Source organism: Cryptomeria japonica, chromosome 9 (assembly GCF_030272615.1).
Source record: "Cryptomeria japonica chromosome 9, Sugi_1.0, whole genome shotgun sequence".
Lineage (NCBI taxonomy): Eukaryota > Viridiplantae > Streptophyta > Pinopsida > Cupressales > Cupressaceae > Cryptomeria > Cryptomeria japonica.
This window is the reverse complement of record NC_081413.1, coordinates 593,970,960-593,997,842: the sequence shown is the minus strand read 5'-3', so window position 1 is coordinate 593,997,842 and position 26,883 is coordinate 593,970,960. Positions and strand designations below refer to the sequence as shown.

Below are 26,883 nucleotides of genomic sequence, written 5' to 3'. Positions count from 1 at the left end.
TCTTATAAAAGCTTCGTATTTCTGCAAATTGCAGCACTGCGGCCACAACAATAATCGCTGCATATTATTCTCTTTTTTATCGATGCGATGTAATTTCAATTACTATGATTCACATTAATTTTATCTTGGTAAAGTCATTCTTGTTGACCATATTGGTGGTAACATATGATTGTCTGGTCAACCAGATTGTTATAGCCATTAATCATATTTCCTTGCTCTGATTAAGTGATCATAATTGTTGTTCTCTATTAATTTCCAGCGCTGCCATTTCATCGCTTAAATCTGAAAAGCTTGTTTCTTCATAGAGTCAACGACCTTTGATTGCTATGTATGATAGGAGACTCAAAAGAATCGACCATCTTCTGTGAATTCTTATGTACATGTCTTCACACATATTCTCAAGATATGTCTTGTGTATAGTCAGCCACTTCTGGTTATTTGTGTTACAATCAAATCAATGTGTACCTTTTTAGAAAGACATGCCCTCACAATGAACAGATTTATCCCAACCGTTACATTCTTCCAGAAACAAATCAATTCTTTTTAGTATTTGCATATATTGAGAAGTATTATTTCTTTAGCAAATCGACGAGCCACAATATGAATTGTACTTAAATTAGTTCACATCTCTTTATTGATTTCTATTCATAGTTTCCTATAATCGCCATTTCTATCAGTTTTCTTTATATAAGAAATTTTTTGTCTTATTGATAGAATCGTTCGATTGTATAAAATATCTTTCATTCATTTTTTTCTTATGCTTATTTTGTCTTAACAGTGGGTTTCTAACATTGGATCTCTCAAATATTGTCTTTTAATGGTCTTGTCGTCGTCGTTTTTTTTTTTTTTTTTTTCTTATGTGTTGTATGTATTTAATATTTCCAACAGAACTTGTTGCATAATAATCTCTGTATTTCAGTCAAATTTTCTGAATAAAATCATTGCTCTTTCTTTATATGAGTCTTCAACATGATTGTTTTCTTAAAGAATTACTGATCTTCATTATTTCCACTCCATTATAAACTTTATTATTCTTGAGAGTATACAGCAACACTCAATTTATTTATGCCACTCATTGTAGTATTACAAGTGATGATACTCTTCATACCTTCCGTATCTCTAATTCCACCAAATAATTCATTTTTCATTCTTATTTCAATTTCCTTGACATCAAGGACAATATCTAATTCCTTTGACATCAATGACAACATTTCCAACAACCTCTCCCTTTTTGTCCTTCAAAAGAGTCTTCATGCAGTTTCTTAGTTTTTCATCTTTTCTCTGTGTAGAGTCCACATCCTTAGAGCTGGTAGCCTCTTTTGAATGATCTAATTGTTTCATTGAGTTTTCCAATTCCTTTCTTAAGGAGTCAACTTCAGGTTTTAATCTATCACAATCTGATTTCCTTTCCTTGAATTGACCTTTCATACATCCTCAGTCTATTTGACCTCTTCTAGATGTACTTTCAAATTTTCATTTGATTCTTCTTGATCTTTACATAATTGTTGAATTTGTGCCTTTTGTTTTGCAATCTTATTCTTGATTTTTCATTTTCCTTGTAAGCATAATAAAGTTATTCCATGAGATCTGCATCCTCTTCTTCACTACATGCCTCTTTTTTCTTCTTCTTCTTCATACGCATCAAATCCTTCTCTGAGATTTTTATCAAAAAGAGCTTTCTTTGCATTAGGTTTACTGCTCAGGCTATTGCTTGAATCATTATCTGCAATATTCTCTTCTCCTATTGTCTTTTCCTCTAATTTACTCCCAAGGTCATGTTCATTTGTCACTTCATCATTTTCTATTACCATGCATATTCCAAGTGCCACCTCATCACACATGCTAGCTTCCATGTAATTACATGTATTTGATTCAATGATATCAATACAATTATCACTACATATAGAGTGGATTTCTCTTCCAACGAATTCATCATATATTATTTCATCCCTTGTACTTGATGCATTATTTTTTATTAAGATAAATGGGTTTTACAGGGACCCGAAACCCAAATCCATTAAAAAATAAAATAGAGTTAAACCAGAGTCTAAACAACTACTAAACAACAACAAAAACAGGGGATACACCCCATAGAGACAAACAACAAAAAAACACTACACAAGCAAAAAATACAAGCCAAAAACAACTAATTGAGATCTTTCAAGAGCTCGATATTCTTCTAGATAGTCCTGGTTCTTCTTGTCCAAGTTGATGTCAGAGGACAGGTCAGATCTGATCATATGAGCTTTCTAACTTTTGAGACCCTCTGCATTGTTATACATTGCCTCCTTACCGATCTCCACCAAACTTTTTAGTTTACCCTTTAAATCCCGAATATCATTCTCTACCCTATCAATACTAGCTTCATGCTCTATTTTCATGACCTTGATATCTTTCGTTATTTTCTGGGTCAGCTTCAAGAGCTTATCAGTTTTATCAGGTGTTGGATTCTCAATGAAAGAGTCTATGATGTCCTTGATCCCCGATTTTAGAAGGTTAATTTCACCAAAGACCCAGTGAAAACATTTCTCCTGGTTGGTTAACGAATTACCGAAGAGCTTGCCAACATCCATATTGTCACTTTTAGGCTCATTGGGGTCCACAATAAGGGGAATATCGAGTTTAATTTCATCCTCCCCTTTTTCTTGAGTCTCCACCCTTTTCCCAATCTTCTGCTTTTTAAGATTTTGGGATTGAGAGGCAGGGGTATTCATTTTTTTTCTGCCCATCTAGGTGGATTTCTGCTTTTTCTACTACTAGTGGTGCCAGGGGTGGGCTTGTGCGCAGGGCCCATCCTCCGAAGGTTTATATTTAGAGTCATTGGAAACTTGGATGTCGTTCTATTTCATAGCAATCTCTCCCTCTTCCTCACCAAAATGCATATCTGAAACATCTTGTACTTGGTGCATTGTTATGAATAGTCTTGTTAGTATTTTTTTTCTCATAAATGCTCAAACTATCTAACTTCAAGCGCTTAAGCTCTATATAAAGAATCCACTCCGATACCAATCAAAAAGCACAACTACACACTAAAAGGAAGTGGGATGAATCAATATATTAACAAACTTTACTTACAAAGCCATCTATGCCGTTAAATTTGATACAATGATTGCTCATAATAACATTATTTCTACTTCATGATGTCTATGAATCATTGTACAGGTATCAGCTATGCATAATGATATAGTCATTATCACTGACATCGGTTTTTCTTGTTTTCTTTTGACGTTTCCACCTTTATACCAGTCCCTGCCCATTATCATTAATTCGTTGATCTCTGTAAACAAGAATCATTGTATTTAGTCTCTGACTATAGTCGCTACACAATATAATAAAGTCTCTGACGTAGGACTTGTTCTGCACTAAGTTCCTTTTTAGAGTTAATGCTCTTTGTTTCAGATAATCTATCTCATGGTCACAATATCAACTTCCTTTATGCATCATTCTCCATTCTCTCAACTTGAAATTTTTGCCTTGCATCGCCTTCCTAAATCAATACTTATTATTGCATAACATCTCTTTTTCTTTTGTAGGATAGAATCGTTCGCACTTATGTTTTCTCTATTATGTATCGTTGCGTATATATTAATGCTATGAAGTCGACTATTGCTGATAACCAAAATCATTGTCTTCATTATATGTAAATCGATGTCTCCTAGCCTTGGTCGATGTTCTAACATAAAGCCGCTTCTAATATTATAGTCGCTGAGGTTCTGATGTTTTGTCTTAACAAAATATTAACAAATCTTTGCCTTGGCTCAGACCGTGATTCCTATAGAATCACACCTTTGTTGATTACACTTGTAATCACACTTGTTTTTCATAAACTTTACACTCTTATAAAAGCTTCGTATTTCTGCAAATTGTAGCACTCCACAAAAATAATCGCTGCATATTAATCTCTCTCTCATCGATTCAATGTAATTTGAATTACTCTGATTCACATTAATTCCATCTTGGTAAAGCCATTCTAGTTGACCATATTGGTGGTAAGATTATAGATTGTCTGGTCGACCAGATTATTATAGCCATTAATCGTATTTCCTTGCTCTGATTAGGTGATCATAATTGTTGTTGACTATTAATTTCCAGCGCTGCCATTTGATCGCTTAAATCTGAAAAGATTGTTTTTTCATAGAGTCAACCACCTTTGATTGCTATGTATGATAGGAGACTCAAAAGAATTGACCATCTTGTGTGAATTCTTATGTATATGTATTTACTTATATAATCAAAATATGTCTTATGTATATAGTCAACCTTCTTTGGTTGTTTGTCTTGACAATCAAATCAACAATCTTGTTCATAAATGATTTTAACATGAATGATAACTTTTATCTTTTGACATCAATGACAACATTTCCAACACAAATGATATATGTCAACATGTATAAATATACGAGTTTAGGTAGTTCGTACTCAAAATGTGGATGTCTAGATGGAATATTTTTCTAAAATTTTTGCAACCATCACCGACAAGTATCTAGCTCTATAGATTACAATTACAATATTTTATAATAAATCGATAATAAATAAATTTTGACTCTTATGTCCCTTATAACACCTTCTAAATAATGTGGAGTCACATTAGAATGACATAGCAATGCAAGTTTCATATAACCTATCCTAATAGTAAGCTGATAAGGATAGATTGAATGATAGGCAAAAGAGTGAGAGAAGATAGAGTGTAGTAAAAATGGAAGGAGAGATCTCAATAAAGGGATGGAGAGGCAGAGAAGGGAGTGATGTGAGATAGATAGAAATACAGAGTCAAGGTTAGAGGGAGGGAGAGGTAAAGAGATAGGTCTAAAGAGATATTGTGATCTAAGTAGGCACAAAGAGAGAGAGATTGGGAGCTAGAAATATGGGCCTAAAGCTCAAGGAAGTGAGAGATGAGGGAGGGAGAGAATAGAGAGTAGGCAAGATAAACATGATGCAAACTTAAGGACATCATTTTTCCTTCACAAAAACACATGGCTATTATAGCATGCTTGCATCAATATATTACCAAAGCTAGACAATAATATAAGTGCATCATAGCACACTCACATTGTTGTCTATCTTACAAATTTTCAATCCGTAAGGTTTAATTTTCTCTTTGCATCCAAAACAAAAGATTGGACTCAAATTTCAACGTCTAAAGAATTTTCTTTTAAAAATTCAAAAAAATTAATGCAAACTCAAAGATACTAATGTTGAGTTCTTTCTTAGCTTTCTTACCTTGTAATTATTTTATATTTCCTTTATAGTAAGATTTTGATATTTAATTTCTTTTATCGGTGTCTTCATTTCTCATGAAAAACCTATACATATGGTTTTGTTGGTCTCAATGTTTACTCGTTCATCAAGATTTACAATAAATTATACTTTTAGAAATTAGACTCTATTATACACACATTCAAAAAATATTCATTTTTTATTAGTTTCCAAAAAAAACTAGGGGCAACATGTTCAATTTTCCTTTTTACGATGTATCCATTTTAAAAATTAGTAAAAAGATATATATTCATTAAAAAGGAGTAGAAAATTTGGGCATATACTACATAGTGTTAACTAATTTCTTGTCAAAACATTTTTTTAAATAATAAAAAAAGTTTATTTTAAGAAACCATATGAACACCATGTTATTTTTTTTATCAAAACAAGAGCACTTTTTTGTGGCCCCTCTATTTGAACTCCTTAATTTCCACAATTTTTTTTTTTTTTTTAAATAGTTTATAAAGTGCATTCATCTTCAAACTTTGAGCTAACTATCTTTAATTTCTCATCCAAAACTAGCCTTTATTGATTTCAGTAAAAATGACCACTTAAAACCTCCAATTTGCATCTTCAAATTTTGAGCATAACTATTTTCAATTCATCATTCAAAATTAGTCTTTTTAGATTTATTAAAAAAGGACAACTTAAGACCCCCTTACGATCCCCCATTTCCCTACACATACTCAAGAGTGTAATAACAATATAAAATCATATATTTTAGAATTCAACTTTAAAAATATTTTACCAAACTTATTTGATATAAAGTATTTAAAATTGGTATCAATATATTCATTATTTCATTATATTTCTTTTTAAAAAAGTTTTTAGGTCTAAATTAAATTGACCTAACCAAATTTCAAATTTAAGTGCCACTCCCTTATTTTTCAATATTATACTCATAAATTCTTAAGAGAAACTTAAAAAATATGAAAACATAACACCATAGATTTTCAAATCTTAACTAATTATTTTTTCACATATAACGCATAAAAACTGTATTAAAACCTTACCCATTTCATTGTAGTTGTCTTTTATAATTTGGAGTAACTCCTTTATGGAAGATTTATGTTTCATTTCTTCAACCTGATGCCACAATTAAATTAAGCGTTAGAAATTTTTATCCCTGGAAAGAAACTTTAAAGAAGCTTAGAAGCGAACATTCAACTTACCTTTTCCTTGATCGCTTTCCTGCAATTTATTGCTAGCCACTTAACAACTCTGTCGGAGGACATTTTTGCTTTGATATACTTAATCTCTCTCTGAAACTTTATTGCTGCCACCTCAACATCTTCATAGGTTGGAGACCATTTTCCCTTAACCCCTATCGGGAAAGACGAGCTTTTTATTTCCCTTCGACACTTAATTGCTAGCCAGCAGAGCCCAACAAACACTTCATCGACCAAATCTCTTTCTGAAAACCATTTCACTAGACAGTAAAGGTACGTACGGAAGGGACTGAGGGGGGCAAAATTTTGAAAAGCAATATCCAGAACAGCAAACACCTCATCCAAATGATCACCAAGTCGATCCTCCAAATCATCTTTCAAAGGATGATCACCACCTCCATCTGTCAAACCATCTACCTTAGCAGCCCACTTTGACAACACACCGGCCCCATTTGTCAAACCATCTATCGATATAACTATGGCCACTTCCTCTTGAAGACTCTTGATATTGAAATTCTTTAGAACATCTACACTTCGTGCACTCAAAAGGATCCTGCTGTTTTCTCCCAACTCTGCTCCAACATAATATCTCATTTCGTCTATGCTATTTTCTGTGATATTGTCCAGAACCAACAATACCTTTTGGCCCTCCACTGTTGTATTGAAGAAATATAGAGCCTGTAAGTTATATTAGAAAACAACATAAGGGTCACGTATAATGTGCATTACAGAGAAAAACAGAATTCCCTTCTTCCCAGCAAAATGAAAATATACGAAATTGCCTCACCTTGTTTTCCCTGCTTGCCCATTCGAGTTGCAGATTACGGAATTGAATGAGATACTGCAGGGCAAGTTTTTGTCTGCCCAATGCATCGCCTCCATGAAATTTCGGATGGCGTACATTCCGATCAAAATACCGCAGATCAAAATTCAGAAAATCAAAAGCGTTGAAAGCATTGGCAACTGTAGTTTTCCACATTTTGAAAAGATACCTTGGTGAGGGTGCAACTGAGAGACCGGTTCGCACTTTCTTCCCTGCAACACATGGCACCATAGTCAAGCAGAAATTTCCATTACATGTACGTCCGCTGTCTATTTACTATGAACAGTTTTTAAGTGATATATATATTTTGAATTTAAGTTCGTCTTCTTTTTTTTTTATTCTTTTTCTTTTTTCTTTTCTACAATGCTTCTATGTCCATTATTTGTTTCAAAGGGCATTAAATATTTTTAAGAATTATATACCTTGTAATTTATGATATTTTCAAACGGTTTTTTTGAAACTATATTGAAAGCATTATAGATAATTATTTTTAGTAATAAATATTAGTTTTATAATCTCTATATAAGATGATTTCGAATTCTCCCATCAAGCTATAAATAATAGTATTATAGTTGTCATATTTTTATATTAATGTAACTAAAATTTTATGGGCGGAAGTGGATTTAATTCTTATTATAATATTTGTTAACATGATATTTGACTTAACTAAAATATATGTTCTACAAAAAAACATCGTAAATAAAGACCAAAGAAACATGCCTATAGATAAAATAAAAAATATGTTACAATTATTGTATTCTAATGTATTTTTCTGGATTCGATTGTGTGTATTTTTTCCATCAACGTTTCGAATCACACTCTGTGATTCATCATCAGGATGAAAAGAATTCCAAAGATATGAAAGATAAACACAATCGAATTAAATATCTTTGGAATTCTTTTCATCTTGATGATGAATCATAGAGTGTGATTCGAAACGTTGAGGGAAAAAATACACACAATCGAATCTAGAAAAATACATTAGAATACAAAATGGATTGTGGAAATCTCATAGCTTTAAGTTATTGTATTGTTTTGACTATACATTGTCTATATCTTTGATAAACTTAATTATAAAATATCTCAACAATCTTACCATTTTTACTAAAGGAAATATGGACATGAAAATTATTATCCAAGAATTGAATATTACGTTTTAATAATTTGAAATACATAACTAGTTTTTTCATGTATATTGTTAGATACATCATTTCTTTAAAAGAAAAAAATTGAACAATCACATTAGATACCACTATGAAAGACCAAGAGTTACAACTTACAACTTCACTTCTTTAGAAACCACCTCCAAGATAGAACTCAATTATTGAACACTAAAAGTAACAACTTTCAATTCCATTACAAATATCCCATTAGGATTTGAAGTTGGGTCTCCACAATTATAACTCGATGCTTTAACCAATTAAACTCAACCCTTTGAACGTTTTTTAAAAAAATTAACTAATGTTGACACAAAAAAAATTAAAAAAATTATATGGAGATACTTGCATTCTCACACCAACACTAAAATATAAATAAAATATTAAGAAGAACAACCATATATAACATATTATCAATATTTTAAAAAATACTTCACCTCAATATATGTGATATACAGTATATATATTATTAATTATATGAAACTACTCTATAAGAAGTCATAACAATCCCATTAAAAAATGATATGCATTAAATGTTTCTATTGAAGATTAATTTAGAGATATTAATGAAAAACAATATTTATGTGCTTCATTGTTTTAAGTAACTATTATTTTCTTAGAATATTACCAAAATGAGATCTAGAGTGAGTTGAAGATTTTCAATTAGTCTGAATTATAATGAATCTCAAACCTATGCTCTTTTATCTCAATAGTATTTAGTGTATTACTATAAAATAACAATTATTATGGCTTATTAATATAAAAAACAATTACCATCATTGTCATGTAAGGCGTTCAGGCCGTATCCCACTTTATCTAGATGGAACATTTAGTGTGGGAGTGTTAACCCCTAAAATGTTTAAATAATTTTAATGATGCACATTTATAATATTGAGAGATAATTGTGGTGTTGTAGGGATCATTTTTCCTACATCATATACTCCAATAATAATGCTACTTCATTGAGAAGAGGTTTGATCGAAACGTTGTCTTTTCATGAGAAGGTTAAAGAGTTAAGAAAGCTATACTACCCATACCATGTAGACCATTGGCTTTTGTCTTTTGTGGGTTGTGTTGGTCTTTTGGTGTTGGTTGTTTTTTAGGTTTGTGTTTTGTTGTTTTTTGTTGGTTCATCTGGTTTAGTGTTATATTTTTTTTGTTGGTCTTCAACTGGTTATGATTCTTTTTGTTGTTGGTTTCACTCACTCCTCATGAGACTCATGTTCTTTGTTGTATAGTTGTTATGTCAGGGTTCATGCACTATCCCACTTTATCTAATCAAAACATTAATGTTGGTGTCAATATGGGTTTATCGTAATCAATTCCTAGTTGGAACCTATCCATGTATAAAGTTATGATAAATAAAAAATGGGTTAGGCTCGTACCATTACATATCTACTAAAAAGCACCACCTAGGGTGCATGAGAAGTGCACAAATAGCAAAAAGAGTCCAAAAACCAAAAAAAACCAAAAAAAAAACAAAACAAAACAAAAGACCACTAAACACAAAAAGGACCAGAGATAAAATCAACAACAAAAACTACCCAAAACTACACCAGAACTAGCCAACCGCCATATATGCAAAGAGATGACCTAATGGTTGATGCCATTACTTTCTTGTCAATCCTTAATAAACAAAGGACTTTATAAAAATAAAATAAAATTATTGGAATCATTAGCAAAGATTGGGGTGTACCAGAATAAAGAGCATGTTTAACCACGAACACAAGAGGATCCATAGACACAGAAGGGGAAAGAGTGTGTCTCTTTTGTTTGGCTTTCTTGCGATCGATCTCCTCCTATATATCCTTCAAGGAAGCCAAATTTTGGAGAGCCATCTCTTGGCTTAGATTGTACATTTCCTCAATTTTTTCTTTCAGGATCTCTTGATTTTTCTTTAAATCCAAAACCATCCTATCCCTGTTCTTTCGCAACACCTTTTTTGAGAGCTCTGTTATCTTCACTTCCACCTTCTCCCAATTTTCCCTTGTCCATATTGCTCACAACTTTCCAAACAACTTCATCCTACAAGTCCAAACATAATGTCTCTCTTTCCCTCCTATGGTCGAGCTATCCATTGGATTCTTGTGATGGATGTAGTTCTTGTGGCGCTATTGATGTTAAGAACTCCATACATCACTTTGTCTTTCACTTCTAGTCACTTTCTCTGATCATATCAAATCTCTTTCTTTTTCATCTGACATGTTTCTGATGGAACAACATAGCACGATCTTGTGACTTGATTTGGGATATTTCACTGGGGACAACTTTCGTTGAAGGATTTTGCTTCCCCTTCATGTCTCAATAAGATCATTTTAACCTTTATCTCTACTTTAGCTTCACATCTTTTGATAGTAATATGCTCACTAAGGGGGGCTAAAAATGTAATGTTGTAAATTACACCTCATGTAACTCTACGTTACATAAGTACCTTTGGTTTGCAACTATTGGAGAACTTCTTCACATTTTTGTCCTTTTGTCCACATAGCTTGCCTTGTTAGCATTCACCTTGGCTTTTTCCTAACTTTGTTGACTGCTTGACTCATAGACACTAGCACACCACAAAGATGTCTACTCATCGCATTAGCATCCCACGAACCCACAAACTGAAGGTGGTCGATTGAGCATTACACCAACAAATGGAAGCAATCGTAATGTCTATGTTCGTAGCCACTGACATCAATTTTGTGTCTGGGTTGTTTATCTTCCCATTTGAGATCCATTTTTTGGTTGGATGATCTCTCTAAATACTCTACAATCTAGAAGGAAATTGTAGTAACTCTTTTTTCACAACCTCCAACACTCTTAGCTCTCTTGCATGCATCTCTGCTCTTTCATTTACTTCAAACTCTCATTATCTTGATGCTCTGAGGAGAACCTCCTTCTTCTTCTCCATCCGACAAGATCTTTGTTGTGGGGATGAAAGGGGAGTCTCTTTCCTCTTGTATTTTATCATTTGAATCTTCTTAGCCTATCTATTATTATATTTCTTTCATATTTGTCATTTATTTATCTATATATCTTGGCTGCCCGTGGAGGTGAAAACACCAAACTAGGGGATAAGTTGGCCTGAAACATAAAATAATTTTGTGCTTTTACCCCTATACGGGCATTAGCAAATCGTGTTATCATCTTCGACGTCCGTGTGTGTCCTCGAGTAGAGAATATACAAAGGTTACCAAAGAGCCAATGTGACCTATCCACGAGGGCTTCACTAATTGGACAATATTATATCACGTGCATTTATATTGGGGGGGTTTAAAATCCCAAAAATGAGGGTACTAATATTGCCTATCGGTGTGATGGGGAGATATACTCAAAGAGAGTTAATTCCTTGCCTAAGGGAAATCAGGAGTTGTCCTAGTGGGCTCCCTTCATTGTTCATCTAGTCTCAAAGTTAATTTAGACACCAAAACTCTTTAAGAGTGCTCCAAATCAAGATGTGCTCACTGGTTGCTCAAGCATGGCTGAGATTCACAAGAGTAAATCCAACCTTACACTCTCAAACTCCTAACAAATGCTTGCAGAGGTTGCAGTAGGTGTTTATGATATTTCCCAAGGGTAATCAACTGGTTTTGAGTGGGGTTTTGATTCATTTTTCCATTGCTCCTTCCTTTTCCTATTTTCTAGGCCTAGTAGCCCTAGAGCCCCAATTAGCCCTACCTAACCGGTTTTTGTGGACTTTCTCCCAATTTCTTCGAAGAACCACATAAGCTCTTTTCTTCTCAAGATACCCTTTTGGAAATAATTTCCATTTTATTAATTTAGGAATCTCAATCTAACCGTATAGGTACAAAACCAGAGAAATGCTTGTTTTAGGGGGTTTTAGGCTTGTTTTGGTCTTTTTCCAAGGGTTAGGTGTCTTCCTTGATCTACCACACCTCCAAATTCACACATATGCTCTGACCCACATCACTTGTTCATCCCAAACACTCTGCAACTCCAACCCTGCTCATTCCTGCAAACACTTGCATAATCTCATTCATTTCCTAACCAGGCTATGACTGAGCTCGCCTAGGAAATGATGCTCATTAGCCTTTCAATTACCTCCAAAGGAAAATAAAAGATATATAAACTATACAAAGGTTCCATGGATTTATTCCCAAGGGCTATTGAGAAGAAATCAAAGGACTTCAAGCAGGAACCATGTTTGGGCCTCTCAAACCCTTACTCAGGTCGAGAGCTTGCAAAATTGAAAAGTCAATTCAAACCTGAAAATGAACTATCAAATTGCCTCCTAGGAACTACAAGGACATGTAAAAAACAACAAACAAATTACAACAATGCAATCAATCCATTAGGTACAGATTGTTGCTCCAATTCTTGAAAAATGCAATGTAAAACTTCAAAAATGGTCTCAAAATATATTCCAATCAACTCCAAGCGTTCAACAACCTCATTACATTGATTCTAAAATATTTATATGAAATTTTTGTCCTAAATAACTCTCCATCAGTTCCCTAACCAACCCTATGTACAAAAATGCAAAAAGTTGCTCAACGTTGCAAAAAGTTGTCAAGCAACTTTGACAACTTTTGCCAAAAAGTGCATTTTTTTCTTACATGTTTTGTTTTCTTCTCCAAACCATCTAGGATGACTAAAAACCATTAAATTAACATGTCCAAATTCCAAACAAAGCTATTCAAGCCATTTTTCATCAAAATGCAAGATTTTTCCATTTTAGGTTTACAAGCCAAAACTGAGCGAATGCATTGTCCTAAGGACATTCAACCTAAAAAAGTATTATAAAAACATATGAAGACCTAAGAGAAGACTCTTATTCACCACTCCAAACCAACCTATGAACAAACACACCAAAATGAAGAAGTTGGACTCAAAACTAGCTCAAAACTAGGTGCTCCTACACCATACTCCCCTAAAGAAAAGAAGTCAAGTGACTCCTTGACGAAGCAAAGAAAATGGAACTCCATGCTTAGAAAATTATGCCTCAGGTATCCAAGTATCCTCTAATGCTGAAAGGTTCTTCCACTTGACCAAGTGCTCCATGTAGGTGGAATGCCTTGTTTTCTTCAAAATTCTAGAATCTAACACCTTCTCGGTTTGGGAAATGGGTGCAGCTAGTAAAGGCAGGTCTGAAAATGCTTAAGAGACCTCTGAAACTCTACTATCATCTATTGGAAGTGTGCCCTTATACTGCACCAAATCCGCCACATTGAAAATGGGTGACAAAGCCATATCACTGGGTAAGTCTACCTTTTATGCATTGTTGCCATACTTGGCCAAAAATTTGCAAGGACCTATCCTCCTCATTCGAAGTTTGATAGGTACACCTTTATGAAGTCTTTACTTTTTCAAATGTACCATCACCATGTCACCAACAACAAATTGGATATCTTTCCTTTTCTCATCCACTTAGTCTTTGATCTTTTGAGTAGTGTCCAATAAGGTTGTCCTAACCTTCTCATGAACCTCTTGTGTTGATTGAGCCATGTCTAATGCATGTCCACTCTACTGTCCGATCTTTCCCACATCTCTGAGCTCCAAAAATCCTCTAGGGTGAATGCCTTACACCACCTCAAAAGGACTTTTACTGGTGGACCTTTTCACACTATCATTGTAGGAAAACTCAGCTTGATGGATGATCTGATCCCAAGCTTGACCATACTCTTTTGTTATGCATCTAAGTAGATTCCCAAGAGTTCTATTGACCACCTAGGTTTGGCCATCTGTTTGGGGATGATAGGCTGAACTGAAAGACAAATTAGTACCTAATCTTTGCCACAAAGTCTTCCAAAAATGACCAATAAACTTTGCATCCCTATCTGACATAATGTTGATAGGTAAACCATGAATCCTAATAACCTATTTGAGAAACAATTGAGCAATTTGGCTGGCATCATAAGTGACCTTGCATGGAATAAAATGAGCCATCTTACTAAACCTATCTACCACAACATAGATGCTATCAAAACTTGATTTGGGTTTTGGCAAACCAACCATAAAGTCCATACTTACACACTCCCATGGCCAGTTGGGAATAGGTAAAGGCTGATAAAGACCACATTGGAAGATGTACACTTAGCTCTTTGATAAACCACACATTGCTCCACATATCTTCTGATATCCATTTGCATTTTAGGCCAAAAGTAGAATCTTTGGACAAGTTCCAAAGTCTTGTTCAAACCAAAATGTCCACTCAAGCATCCATTATGCTTCTCTTGCATCAAGTTTTCCCTCATAGACCCTTTAGGGACACATAGTTGTCCTCCTTTAAACAAAAGGCCATATTGCAAGGTGTAATCTGCATATTCACTCTGAAAATGGTTTCCAAACCCTTGGCAAACCTTGTAGGCAGTAGCAAAATCTTCATCTTCTTCATACAAATTCTTGAAGCTATCCACTCCAATGCTTTTTAGCTACACTTCTTGCACTGTTAGTAACCTCCTACTCAATCCATCAGCTACCTTATTACATTGTCCTTTCTTTTGTTTGATGGTAAAGGTATATGATTGCAAATACTCTACCCATCTAATATGTCTATGGTTTAACTTTTCTTGAGAATTAAGAAAGCTAAGAACTTGATTATCAGTGTAAACCATAAATTCCTTAGGTAGCAAATAATGCCTCCATTTCCTAAGTGATTGTACAAGTGCATACAATTCCAAATTATAGGAGGAATACCTTTTCTTTGCATCACTGAGTTTCTCACTGAAGAATGCAATCGGTCTATTGTCTTGACTCAAAATTGCTCCAACTGCTATGTTGCTTGCATCATATTCGAATGTGAAGAGTTTGTCAAAGCTTGGTAGGATAAGTACCAGTTGAGTAGCCACCTTTGTCTTCAAGAGATCAAAACCTCTTTGTGCTTCCTTTTTCAACACAAACTTGGTTCTCACACCTCCCTTGATTGTCTCAAGCATGGGTGCACATATTTCACTGAACCCTCTAATGAACTTTCTATAAAACTGAGCCAAGCCATGGAAAATTCTCACTTCACTTGCTGTCCTAGGTGTGGGCTAACTGATTATGGCCTCTACCTTAAAGGAATCCATCTTCAAATCACCTCTTGAGACTACAAAACCAAGATATACCAATTCATGTTTCATAAACTCATATTTCTCCAAATTGATGATTAGTTGTTCATCACATAGTTTATTCAAGACAATTTCTATATGCTTAAGATGCTCATCTTTAAACTTGCTAAAACTTAAGATGTCATCTAAGTAAACAACAACAAATTTACCAATGTAGTCCTTGAGTACTTCATTCATGAGTCTCATGAATGTGCTAGGAGCATTTGTGAGTCCAAATTGCATAACAAGCCATTCATAGAGTCCTTCTGTAGTCTTGAAGGTTGTCTTCCATTCATCACCCTCCTTTATTCTGATTCGGTGATAACCACTCTTGAGATCTATCTTGGTGAAGTATCCAGCACCTCCCAAACAATCCACCAAGTCTTCAATTCTTGGGATGGGAAATCTATATCTGATAGTAATTCGATTTATGGCTCTAGAGTCAGTGCAGAGTCTCCAAGTACCTCCCTTCTTTGGAGCCAAAATGGTGGGTACTGCACATGGGCTGATGCTCTTTCAGATTAGTCCATTATCTAGTAGTTCTTGTATTTGCTTGTATATCTCCTTGTTTTGATCCGGTGTCATTTTATAAGCTACCTTATTGGGTAAAGAAGCTCTGGGTATAAAGCCAATTTGATGACTTATGGCACATTGAGGAGGCAATGTAACCGATGTTCCATTACTAATGATATCCTCAAACTGATTTAGAACCTGCTGCACTTCTTTAGGAATGCTCACCATCTTCTCCTTGTTGTCCTCTTTTGGCTTCACAACAATGGAAAACCCCACTCGTTCTCCCTCCTTGAGTGTGTTGATGAGCTCTTTCTCACCAACTAGCAGCACATTATGACCTTTGGATCTACCTTCTACTTGGTCTCCTATGGACTAGATTTTGTAGGTGGTTCCATCCTTTTGGAAGGTATAAGCATTCTTCTCTCCATGATGTATTTCCTTTCTGTCAAACTGCCATGGCCTACCTAGGAGTAGGTGGCAAGCATCCATGGGCAAGATATCACACAAGATTTTGTCTTTTTAACCTCCAATGGTGAACTCAACCCAAGTTTGTTCATTTACAAGAACATGCTACCCTTTGTTGAGACATGTAACTCTATAGGGATCACTATGTGGTATTCTTGGCAAATTGAGATTACTCACAGCTTCCTTTGACACTATGTTGTTTGTGGATCTTGAATCCACTACCACTCTACATACCTTTCCTATGATCTTACATTTTATTCTGAACAAGGATATCCTTTGGCTAGTTTCCTCCTTAACCGGTTCTTTGATCAAGACTCTCCTTATCATGAGGTTTTCTCCAACCTCTGAATTGAATTTTACTTATGATACTTTCATGTTTGCTGCATCCTCTTGAGCATAATTTACTCTCCTCTCACCTCCTTGGGAGGAAGAAGACTTCTTAGGGCATCTATAAGCTGGGTGTCCAAGTTGATGGTAGTTGTAGCACTTCATGGTGGCAAAATAGGACCCTCTTCCTGATCCACTAGACCTTCCTCTACTAGAGTTTCTAGATCCCCTTCCTCTATAGCTGCTTTTGCTATTGGAATCCCCACTTTTCTCAACCAACTTGGATTCCCCTTGGGATCTTTGGTCTACACTTCTTCCACCAAAACCACCTCTCTAACCTCTGCCATCTCTTCCCCTACCTCTATTTCTTTGTTCTTGTTTCTTTTTGCTCTTTTCCTCCACTTTTAGTGCCAACTGATAGCACTTGTGCACGGTGTTGGGGCATAACAAGCCTAATTCCTCTTGAATATTCCATCTCGAGCCATTCAAGTATCTGACTACCTTGATGTTCTCATCCTCTACCACCTTGGATCTCAGACACAACTTCTGAAATTCCTCAGTATAGCTGCTCACATCCAAGTCTCTTTGCCTTAAATTTTGTCTCCTCTTGTGCAACTGGATTTCATAATCTTTAGGGATGTATGCCTCTTTCACCTTGGCTAACATGCCCCTCCAAGTAGCTATGGGGGTCTTGCCCTCTTTTTGCCTCTCTTCTTGAATAAATTTCCACCAAGTCAATGCTTCCCCTCTCAATATAGAATTGGCCACCTTCACCTTTTGTGCCTCACTGATTCCATCATATTCAAAGTGATTCTCCAATCCCTCTATCCATTCCAAGGCTACCTCTGGCTCCATTTTTCCACAAAAAAGTGACACTCCCTCTAGGGATTTTCCTCCTAAGGCTTTAATAGCTTTAAGGAAAGGTTCTTCAGGTAGAATAGGGTTTGGTTCAGGAGTCCTATCCTCTTCTACAACTTCTTTTCCCTTCCCTCATTGACCTTGATTGTCACTTTCTCAATCTTATCTTAAACTACGTCTAGTTTGTTCTCTAGTTGTAGCAATATTTCTCCAAGGAGCATATTTTATTCTTCTTGGTCTTATACCTTCTTTGCTAGCTCTGCATTGGTCACCATCCTTAAACTATTCTCTTCTACCAATTCAGTGTTTGTCATATGTTGGCTTCTTCCCAAATCTTGGAAGCTCTGATACCACTATGGTGGGGAGATATACTCAAAGAGAGTTAATTCTTTGCCTAAGGGAAGTCAGGAGTTGTCCTAGAGGGATCCCTTCATTATTCATCTAGTCTCAAAGTCAATTTAGACACCACAACTCTCTAAGAGTGCTCCCAATCAAGATGTGCTTACTGGTTTCTCAGGCATGGTTGAGATTCACAATAGTAAATCCAACCTTACACTCTCAAACTCCTAACAAATGATTGCAGAGGTTGTAGTAGGTGTTTATGATGTTTCCCAAGGGTAATCAACTATTTTTGAGTGGGGGTTTGATTCATTTTTCCATCACTCCTTCCTTTTCCTATTTTCTAGGCCTAGTAGCCTTAGAGCCCCAATTAGCTCTACCTAACCGGTTTTTGTGGATTTTATCCCAATTTCTCCAAAGACCCACACAAAATATTTGTTGATCAGGATACCCTTTTGGAAGTACTTTCCAATTTATGAATTTAGGAATCTCAGTCTGACTGTACTGGTACAGAACCCGATAAATGCTTGTTTTAGGGGGTTTTAGGCTTGTTTTGGTCTTTTTCCAAGGGTTAGGTGTCTTCCTTGATGTACCACACCTCCAAATTCACACATATGTTTTTCCCCACATCACTTTTTCATCCCAAACACTTTGCAACTCCAACCCTACTCATTCTTGCAAACACTTGCATAATCTCATTCATTTCCTAACCGGGCTATGACTGAGCTCACCGAGGAAATGATGCTCATTAGCCTTTCAATGACCTCCAAAGGAAAATAAAAGATATATACACTATAAAAAGGGTCCATGTCTTGAGTCCCAAGGGCTATTGAGAAGAACTCAAAGGACTTCAAGCAGGAACCATGTTTGGGCCTCTCAAACTCTTACTCAAGCCAAGAGCTTGCGAAATTGAAAACTCAATTCAAACCTGCAAATGAACTATCAAATTTCTTCCTGGGAACTAAAAGGACATGTAAAAAACAACAAGCAAATTACAGCAATGGAATCAATCCATTAGGTATTGATTGTTGCTCTAATTCTTGAAAAATGCAATGTAAAACTTCAAAAATGGTCTCAAATTGTATTCCAATCAACTCCAGGCATTCAAAAACCTCATTAAATTGATTCTCAAAGCTTTTATATGCCATTGTTTTCCTAAATAACTCTCCATTGGTTCCTTAACCAACCCTTTGCACAAAAATGCAAAAAGTTGCTCAACGTTGCAAAAAGTTGTCAAGCAACTTTGATAACTTTTGCCAAAAAATGCATTTTTTCCTTACATGCTTTGTTTTCTCCTCAAAACCATCTAGGATGACTAAAAACCATTAAATTAACATGTCCCAATGCCAAACAAGGCTATTCAAGGCATTTTTCATCAAATGCAAGAGTTTGCCATTTTAGGCTTACAAGGGCTTACAAGCCAAAACTGAGCAAATGCATTGTCCTAAGGACATTCAACCTAGCAAAGTATTATAAAAACATATGAAGAACTAAGATAAGATAGTTATTCACCACTCCAAACCAACCTATGAACAAACACACCAAAATGAAGATGTTGGACTCAAAACTAGCTCAAAACTAGGTGCTCCTGCACCACGGTGAAAATAGAGGGGCTTTTAATCTGGGCTGTGGAAAATGCAATATTTGGTAAAAATAGGGGGCTTTTTAATTCAGGCTAAGTATTGGGAGGGGTTGAAAAAAAGGAGTTTATGGCACTATTTTTTCAAAATAGGGGGAGTCTTTGGTATGCCATGAATGCACATGATATAACTCAGGTTCACTAAGTGAAGCTTATGTGGACCTATCGTTTCAAGTTCGGTAGTTTAATAGACTTTCTATCTAGTAAACTTCACTTATAGGTTTAAGTAATTAGTAGTCTACATCTCTTATCTCACCAAAGTACCAATTTCCTAACTTGGAGTAAGTCTATTTTCTCATCCAAATTTTCATCACTAAGAGGGTGTCAAATTCCCTCTTCAATATTTTGGTCAACCCGACATGAAAGAGTCTTGATAATGTTTAATCTTGTGTGTGTGTTCTCAAGAAGAAATTTAAAACTTTGTGAAAATTTTCCTTAACTAATGCTTTTTGTTTAAATCCTTTATTGCACACTCATAGAGTGGTCGTAGTGTTGTAGAGTTTATCTATGATATTGAAAATCTAGACTGTCACTAGAGCTATTGTAAGGAGGACTTCTTGGTAGACTATCCCTCCTCATCACAAAATTCCCACTTGTCTTGGTCCAATGTTCACAAACATCCCTAATCCGAGTGATATTTTTGTTTCTCATCCCTTTAAGAGTATTATGACTGAGGGCTCCTCTACACCTGAATCCCAAAACACTACCCCAAAAATTAGTCCCCTGGAGATGTCCTCATACTAGAACCAGGATTCCACAGTCACAGTTCAATTTGACCAGATTCAATCATTAGAGGAGAACTTGAGAGACATTTAAAGGTTTATAAATAGGGAAAATGTTCTCCCCTAGGTCGACAATGTGGTAAATACTTCAAGAGATATGTTAATCTCCGATAGCAGAGGTCCGAACATTTTGAGTGCATTATCCTTAATTGTTAAGAGTCATGTGCCCCTTGTAGGTTCTCTCTCTTAGGATATCCAATTCAATGCTATTGATCTGCACATCTATGTTGGCATGTCTGGAGTGACATAACACATGATTAACATTGAACATTTGACTGATCCCTTGATTCCTAGCATCAATGTCTCTAATATTTCCCTAGATTATACTAGTATTTTCAACAACTATACTACTGCTTTTGTTCTAGCTCATACTACTTCTATTAGTCTCGACACTAGGACTGGTATTACCTCTAGTGGTGGTACTAGACCTCATGCTAGTGTTGGTGGAGGTGGTAGTCATAGTACCTATACATCCACTACTATACATGATGCACCTCCACCACCCCTGCTTATTAATCTCGTTTTAAACCCCATATTGTAAAACAGGAGATAATTGAAACAATAATCTCTCTCTCTCTCTCTCTCTCTCTCTCTCTCTCTCTCTCTATATATATATATATATATATATATATATATCATTTCCTATATCTATCTTTCCCACTAGTTATTTTTCTCTTCCATCTCTATCTATTCCTCTACCATCTCTCTCTTTATATCTTCATAACTCTTTCCTCTCCTCATTTTCCATCTCTATCTTCAACTCTATCTATATCTCTATCTCCTAACCCATCTCTCTTTCACTCTTCCCCCTCTACATATCCCCCTTTCTAGCCCTATCTTAATCTCTCTCTCACTCTCACCCATTTGCAAACATTGCATGAGTATGTTGGTAATGAAACTTGATTATCAAGATTCTTGATTTAAAGGTTTTGTTTCAATTATTATTGGAACCTTCTAATTGAATGCATAGTTCATTTTAAGCTATAACTTCTTCGTTGAGACATTTATTGCACAAACAACACCATGACCTACCAATTGACCTCATGCTATGCATACTTTTGTAAAAGTAGACCAAATTTTCCCTAATCGACCTTTCACAACTCTTCAACATACCCATTGCACACCAAGGTACAATTGGTAGTTTTTAATTATTTTAAAAATCACATAAAATATTTTTTAAATTAGAGAAAAAAAATTTAAATTGGGTAGTCATCTCTTCTAACATCATATTCAAGTAATTATTTTTTCACAGGGATTTAGAATGATGAAATTCATAAAATAAACAAAGACAATGTAGAAGATATTTGAACAATAGAATATTAACTAGGTGGCAAAAAGGTTGGCAAGGACAGAGCTACTAATGATAGCAAAGGTAATACAGAGAAAGAGGATCCTTAACTTAACACCAAAGGGCATTATGATGAAATAAGAGACATTAAAATAATCAACAGTAGTCAAGAGCAACCAAAACAATCATTGGTCAATGATGAAGTAGGAAAAGGAAGTGAGGTGCAAAAATAATAAATAAAATGTTTCATATATTTTAGTATATATTGTCAATGTGGAGGTGTAGTCAAATATTCCTTGCCTAAATAGCACAACGAAATATTTAAACTAGATCATGGACAAGTTGGAGAAGAGGTTCTGATTACAAATTTCTTAGTAATTTGAATTTCTATAGAAGGAATCAAGACTTTGATTAATTTGAAATGGTCAATTTGCCCAAACTTGAGATATGATTTTTGGATTTGGGGTTTATTCAAATTATGTATAGTCAAAATTAGATCATAATAATATCCTTAAGGTAGGTCTCTAATTTGTGGGGAATTCAGGATTCTATATATTTGTAGACACCTAAAACTAATTAAGTTATATTTAAATAATCGTCCCTCATAACATAATTAATCCTAATAATTATGTTTTCCCCCTATTCCTCTACAATAATTAATTAAACTATATTTAATTAATTATTATCTCTTATATGTAATTAATTTATTAATTAATTATGTATCTCATTAAATCTTCTAAAGTTTGACGTATTTCAATAAATCGAACTCCACCTTAGCCAATATCCTAATATCCCTCTAATCTTGATTAGTTAATTAATTTTTACTTAATTAGCTAATCCCCTTGATTCATACATTCATTAAAATTTCTTCTAATTTTTAATTCATCACACTTACCCAAGTCCACATGTGACACCCCTCTTAAATGACTTGCATGCACAAGTCATTTTCAAATCTCCATCTCACCTTTTCACCAAATAAAATATTGGGTGCTCACATGTGTGAAAATGGTCTTCCTAATAGAGTCACCCTACACTTTCCATTCCATCCATTTCTCATCTCCCTCCTCTTACACCTCTTCCACCTTGCCATTTTTATGTTCACTTGTCATTCTCTTGTTCTTGCCAAGATTTTCTCACACGTGTGAGCACACCTTGCCCTCTTCCCCATGACAATTATTATTCCCAATGCCTCCACCTTGTGACACTTGTAACGAGGCTATGAATCTTATACAACTCATATCTTCTCTTGCAATCTCAACAGTTCATCGACTTTCAATCCTCATTGTCCATTTTATTTCCATAAATATATAAATTGGAGCCTCCTCCTTCATATCTATCAACCAATTTCATGATATCCTTAGACTGCTAAAATCATCACAAATCCATCACTTGTTATGCAATTGGAGAGCAATCCAAATATCCAGCAAAATCAAGAACAGATCAAGTGGTCAAGTGTGCAACCACTTTAGTTCAATCCATGAAATGTGAAAGTAAATCGGTGCATTTTGAATGTTAGTGTTTGATGTTTATGCATTTAGTTAACCATTTATTTTAGTGGATTTCAATATTATTACATGGATACTAAGTTTTGTCTGCTACAAGTAATTGCTTAAGGAAACGCCATTATAGATATGTATATATAAATTACCACAAGAAGTATAGTTAGAGGAGGTATTTGAGATAATTAGAATTCGATAGGTGAATTTATTCAATCATCCTTAACATTGGAAGAGGTGTAATCGATTGTGTACAGGAGAAAGTATGTCAGAGTGGACTTCAAAAAAATTTCAAATACTATGTGACATATTTTGACACGCAACTTCATTATATATAATCAATCCAACCTACTGTAAGCACTTGTGAATCATATACAATCAATCCAACCTTCTGGAACACATGATTGTAGGTGTCATCCCAACTACAGAGACACCCACAAAATTATTTCAGTACCATATGGAAGCATCAACCATGGGCACATTCATAGCCATCAAATCCCAGACAGAAATCCCATGCTCTGTCGCCTCCACAGTATTAGCAATTGGTGTGTTCGCCACTAAATAACCAAGGTCAATGGCCGCCTGCAAATCCACATTATTTATCATATCTTTTTCCCTAAAACCTTTAGCCCATTTGATGTCTTCGATGGCAAGTATGTCTTATACAAGAAAAACATTTGCTTCTCAAAAACAGAGACAAGCCCCATTCGATTAACATTACTTGCATGTGGCACTTGCAATGACTAGTCATCACATTCCAAAGCTTGGACCAGAGGCAGAGGAATTTTATCAAACTATGAATTTGTATGAGAGTTTAGATTGATTTCTCTATTACTATCCACGCCTGAGATTAGAGCGACTTTGATATAATGTGAAGATTATATCTATATCAAATAGATGAATGCATAAATCCTTAAAAAACTATGTATATAAAGAGACGTGTGTTACATTCCACTTGTATCCTAATATAATAATAATGTTTAAATGCACTAATATTGTTACTTTGTATGGTTCAATAATGATTTGTAATGTACATGTTAATGATTTGGTTTTAAATCATTATATTATATGAGGTAAATTTTATCATTTATGTAAATGTTAGAATTACGATCTAAGGTTTTGAACTAACTAAATGTTTTTGAATTAGCGGATGCAGGAAAGTTGTCATCCTCTGATAAGGGAGAGAAAGTATCATAAATAACAAGAGGTAATAGAAGGACCCAATGCCATTTCTAACCTTGACTTGTAAGTTTTAGACTTGATGAGATGAGTTAGGATTTGATGCCTTTAGCTCAATAGTAGCCTAGTAAACCGTAATGGTCAGTCAAGTGGTCAGGATTGTTTCATCCTTGTCATAGATTATGTTTATCTTGTTACACAAATTACAATCTATAACATTCAAACAAATAATTAACATTCTTTTATATTATCTCTAATGATTCTTATGACAAAAAGAATATATTCATGATGACATGTGTATATTATAAACACATTCATGATATATATATATATAACATATTTATATTTGTGTGTGCACGTTTTTCTTATCAATAATAGACGTGCACACACGTGTGTGCATGTACATACACACACACACACATATGTACATATGTACATATCTATATACATATACGTATATGTATATATATATGTACATATATATGTATATGTATATATATATGTATGTACATATATGTATAATACATACATATATATGTATGTACATGTATATACATATATATATACATGTATATATATGTACATATATGTATATATATATATATATATACTAATTCATCACACAGTTAAACAAATATACATGGCTTTATAGACCTTGCCACGATTTAAGTGGACTTTGTTCCATGCTAAGTTCGTTCGATTAATATCGAATCTTGCCAACCTTGGGATATAATTCAATAGCAATATATGAGAGCAATGGGCTGTTAGCCGAGGAGAAAGCATTTTAATTTTGTATTTTATTAAAACGCATCCATTATCACCGCCTTCACGCCATAAGGGAGACGGAAATACAGTGAATTGAAATGAAATTCGATGAGACGGAAACGAAATCTTTCTGAAGGAATTTGAATTGCTAATAACTGTTTTTCGTTTACTAAAAATGGGAGCCAATTTGAAATTTGTGGCTATATACGGAGAAGAATATCACTTTGAGAGGACCGTTTTCTGTTTTAGAGGAGCTTTTGGATAAGAATATCAATTTGCAAAGAATCTCGAAACTCATGTTTCAATAAGAAATTTTTCCCGACCTGTTGTTACCTTGACTTTTTCCCGACCTGTCTAGGTTTTGTCTTTTTCAATTTCGTCCCTTGCTCTTACAAGACTAGTTGTTACCTTTCGAAACCACGACACATATTTCTGACTCCAAACATGTTTGAATCTTCTTTCTCATGCAGCGATCCCTTGTATTAGTAGACTAACATGATAGCTACGCCATTAATTTGAAGCGGCTTCAAGCCTTGATTAGATTATAAAATACGACAAAGAATTATTCCAGAAAATTTAAATATAATTTATTTTAAATTTCAAAGTGCACAGCTCATAGAAATTAAATTTTCATCTGATCCACTTGCACACAGCATGATAATTTCAACAAGAATCTATCACAATAACATTCAAACTTCAAACCTATTTGTTAGTTTTAAATCGAGCAGAGAAAACACATAATATAAACACAAAATAACAGAAACAGAATAAAGCAATAACAAGAGACAACACATGATTTATCATGGTTCGGCAAATTTGCCTACATCCACACTCAAAGCAAGGAATAACTTCTATTAATCAATCACTCATACATGGGCTGCACACAACCATTTATATAAAGATATTCAACCATGAAACAAAAAGTCTGGGAAGATGAACAGTCATGCGACCGTTGGGCTTCATATACCCAACAATCTCCCCATGAAGGCCAACCGATACAGCCATACACTGGCATCTCTGCTTCCATTTTCGATCCTTACAGATCGAATATTTGAATTGCACCAAATTCTATTCGCAAACACTTCGAATTAATCTTCTCCAAGTTATGTCAGAATCAATAAAACCTAACAGCTGAGCATCATGAAGACTTCGCTTTGTTTCCTCAATTATCATCTTATTCTTATGTATAGCAGAGTGTTCTATATTCATCCAAGCACCTCTGCTCCTTATTGGATCCACACGCTCCTCACCATATAGCAGAGAATCTCCTGTTTGATACACTTCCAAAGACTTTCGAATAGCAGGGATCTCCAAACATGCTAGCTCCTCCAAAGCAAGCGGCAAAATCTCGTAGAAGCCTGTGAGCGGCCCGCTACACTCAAATCACCCTTGCAATGCATCGTACGTTGCCTTACAAACCTCAGACAAAAATAATAAGCAGGGAAGCCTGGCCAACAGTTGTTTGGCGAACATGTCCCAAATCAGCGTATCATATCTCTCTACTGCGCTTCCCAACTTCTCCTTATCTGTATCTTTAGCCTCTTCAATTACCGTGACTACTTGTCTATCACTTTCCTCTGTCTGATGCAATGTCTCCTCCTTTTTAACCTTATCATTTCCATGCGAAGACTGCTGTGAGCCCCAAACGGGAGAAAGCGGTGCTATTGGAGGTTCAATGCCACTGTCTCCTTTGAAAGTCCTCCCTGACTGCATACATCCGCCCCACTCGCAAGGTTATTAATTGAATCACCAAATTCGACATTGGCAAAAATTGTTGCCTTTCCACGCTGGTC

The 26,883-nt window shown here is 34.9% G+C and overlaps 1 protein-coding gene across 3 annotated transcripts in view; it reads right to left on the bottom strand.

Annotated features, from left to right (window-relative positions):
- Positions 1-26,883, bottom strand: part of LOC131030144 (uncharacterized) — a 144,356-nt gene that overhangs the window by 73,415 nt on the left and 44,058 nt on the right. For all 3 annotated transcript variants that reach the window (XM_059210951.1, XM_059210949.1, XM_059210950.1), the window contains exons 7-9: positions 7,213-7,460; positions 6,429-7,103; positions 6,270-6,342 (exon numbers count right to left, since the gene is read on the bottom strand). In XM_059210951.1, the coding sequence (XP_059066934.1) occupies positions 6,270-6,342; positions 6,429-7,103; positions 7,213-7,460 (996 nt within the window). The remainder of the gene's footprint in view (positions 1-6,269; positions 6,343-6,428; positions 7,104-7,212; positions 7,461-26,883) is intronic.